Here is a 3,125-nt window from a genome sequence, read left to right as displayed (position 1 = left end):
ATATAGATATATATATATATATATATTATATATATATATATATATATATATATCTATAAATCAAAAAAATGGTATATATAGTATATATATAACAATATTCTGATTTGTCAGGGAACTGCTAGTGTTGTGTAGATGTGTAGACCAGACTGATGACAGAAAATGCTGGGAGGAACTCCATATATAAGACGTGATGAGGCTGGACTCACCTGTTATATGACATTCAGACAGACTCATAAAGTAAGCTCTCCTCATTCACACACCGATCATACTGCATTAGACCTCAGTGTTTGACAGGAGGGAGGTAAACTTCCTTTCACTGCAACAAGAGAATGAAGAACAGGGCGTTGATAGTGTCTGTGGAGAACTTCTGCTCAGATGCTGATCTGAACAAGAGGAACGGTGTGAAGAGAGACACTAGAAGACTTCACAAAATCCTCACCAATCTCGGCTTCTCTGTGGACATCAGAACGGACATCGACGCAAATCAGATCTATGAAGCATTTAAAGCAGGTAACAATATTAAGTCTAATGATTAAAAATAAAAATAATTCTTTCCAAGCAGAATGCTTTTTTTTTTCTCTCTGGTTTCTTAAAAACACTTTACATAAGGTCATTTATTGGTGCCAAAGTCCTGTGCTTGTTAATAATACTGTCCTCATTTATCAGCAGCAAGCACAGATTAAACACAATTTACCTCTGGCACAAACTCTTTACACTTGAAAAACTATTTGATCTTAATATGCCAAGAAATGTAGATTCATGTTGAGTTTTGAGAAGTAGATTTTGCTATCGATCAGAAAGAATGAATCAAATAAGTGATTCATATGAGCAATAAAATTACTTGTCAAATGACTAAAAGTCACACAAACTGAAATCTGAACATATGATACACAATATGAATGGAAGAGGTTGTGATCTCATGAACAGAATGCAGAATCTGTCCATTATATTTAATTACACACCACCACTAACTTTTATTAATTCTATGTCTTTCATCCTCAGAGAGCAAGACGACGGTTAAAGACTGTTTTGTGGGCGTCATATCCAGTCACGGTGAGGAGGGTGTTGTGTTTGGCGCTGACGGGCGTGCCGTGAAACTGGCCAAGATCTACAGTTACTTCAGAGGCCCATCAATGGCAGAAAAGAGCAAATTCTTCCTCATCCAGGTACATTTTAGTGAAAACCTTCTCACATACAAACTCCTCTGACCTTTTTACTTCTTGCATACACTCTCAGAAAAAAAGGTAAAAAAGCTGTCACTGGGCTAGTACCTTTTCAAAAGGTACACTTTTGTACCTTTAAGGTACACTTTAGGTACTTATATGTATCTTTAAGGTACCAATATGGACTCTTTAGGTACAAAAGTGTACCTTTTGAAAAGGTACCACCCCGATGACAGCTTTTGTACACTTCAGTATACTTCAGGAAATATTGATGGCTGTGATGATATTACATTACTTTAGAAGAGTATACTTCAGGAAATACTGATGGCTGTGACTCTCTGGTACTGTTCAGTCATTTTAAGCCAAAAAATGTTGGAGTTCTTTTTTATTCATCAGAATGGAATGAAACTTGTCACAAAAAAATGTCACACATGACTGCCATAGGAAATGAAAGGGAAATATACAGCATTTTTTTTAGGTTTCTCTCTGCTTATCGCATGGCTACTCACCAAATAAATACATGCATGGATGTTAAATGTTGATTTAAGTTGATATTATTTAATAATTTTTTCCTGTAAATATATATACCTTGAAACTTGTTGCAGATCATAACTGGATGTTTATAATGAACATAAGTTTCTGGTGTTCAGGCTTGTCGAGGGCGTGTGTTGGATGGAGGTGCGGAGATGGAGGCAGATTCTTCATTCTCAGAGGAAGAGGACTGCATGTCTGAGCTCTTTTCCATTCCTAGTGACACAGCAGTCATGTACGCCACATCTCCAGGTGTGACTTATTAACTCCAAAACATTGTTTGCATAGTTTGTAAAGTCACAGACGCTTCAGTTCCTCACTCACGTACATTCATTCGTTTCCTAGGTTACGGTGCATTCATGCATCCTCTGGGCTCGGTGTTGATTCAAACCCTCTGTGATTTGCTAGAAAAGGAAGGAGGTCCAGATCTGGAGATCACAAGACTTCTGACTCGACTGAACTACCAGGTGGCCTACAACTTTGAATCCAGAGGGAGACTGTTGGGCGGCAAAAAGCAGATGCCATGTTTTGTGACCCGCTTCACCAGAGAGGTTTTCCCATTTGGACAACCAGCAGCAGATGATCTGAGCTTGACCTTCACAGCAGCGCAGCTTATCGATGAACCCAGAAGGTCACGGAAGAGCTCCATCAGAACAGAGACTGACTGACTCATCTTAACTCTTCTATAACATCTCTCACAGTATCTCACAGGAGACTGATAATGAATCACATAAAGTTTCGTGTACAGCAGGAAGTGAGCGGCTGGGAAAGTTGCAGGATGTGATGTGCTCTCTTAGCATTCCATTGATGTTTTTTTTTGCTAGAGCTACCTCATTATGTATATATTCTACTTATTCTTAATGTACACTACTGTTCAAAAGTTTTAGGTCATTAAAATTTTTTATTGCTTTTGAAAGAAAAGTCTCTTCTGCTCACCAAGGCAGCATTTATTTAATCAAAAATACATTAAAAACAGTAATATTATTAAACATAATTACTATTTAAATAACTGCTTTGAATCAAATGATTTTAATTTATATATTTATTATTATTATTATTATAGAATATTATAACCATTCTAATATACTGATTTTGTGCTCAAAAGACATTCTTATTTATATCAATATTGAAAACAGTTGTGCTGCTTAATATTTATTTATTTATTTATTTATTTATTTTGGTGGTGGTGGTTACCATGATAATTTTTTTTCAGGATTCTTTGATGAATAGAAAATTCAAAATAACTTTTATAATCTTTTATAACATAATAAATGTCTTTACTGTCCCTTTTGGTCAATTCAATATATCCTTGTTGAAAAGTATTAATTTCTTTTAAAATAATTTAAGTTTCAATTACATTTAAGTACTGACATAGGTTTTGCTAGTGATAAACATTCTTAGAATTCTTGAAACAATGTTAAAACAAAGTGC

The 3,125-nt window shown here is 35.4% G+C and overlaps 1 protein-coding gene across 1 annotated transcript; it reads left to right on the top strand.

Moving 5' to 3' along the window:
- The first annotated feature begins 229 nt into the window (after nucleotides 1-229).
- LOC109050440 (caspase-3-like) lies at nucleotides 230-2,633 on the top strand. Its single transcript, XM_019068054.2, has 4 exons — nucleotides 230-510; nucleotides 1,003-1,166; nucleotides 1,814-1,946; nucleotides 2,040-2,633. Exons 1-4 carry the CDS (start codon nucleotides 330-332, stop codon nucleotides 2,360-2,362), a joined length of 801 nt encoding a protein of 266 aa, XP_018923599.2. The 5' UTR covers nucleotides 230-329; the 3' UTR covers nucleotides 2,363-2,633.
- The last annotated feature ends 492 nt before the right edge of the window (nucleotides 2,634-3,125 follow it).

This window comes from Cyprinus carpio, chromosome A10, assembly GCF_018340385.1.
Source record: "Cyprinus carpio isolate SPL01 chromosome A10, ASM1834038v1, whole genome shotgun sequence".
NCBI lineage: Eukaryota > Metazoa > Chordata > Actinopteri > Cypriniformes > Cyprinidae > Cyprinus > Cyprinus carpio.
Note: the sequence above shows the minus strand (reverse complement) of the source record. Positions and strands in the feature narration are given on the sequence as shown.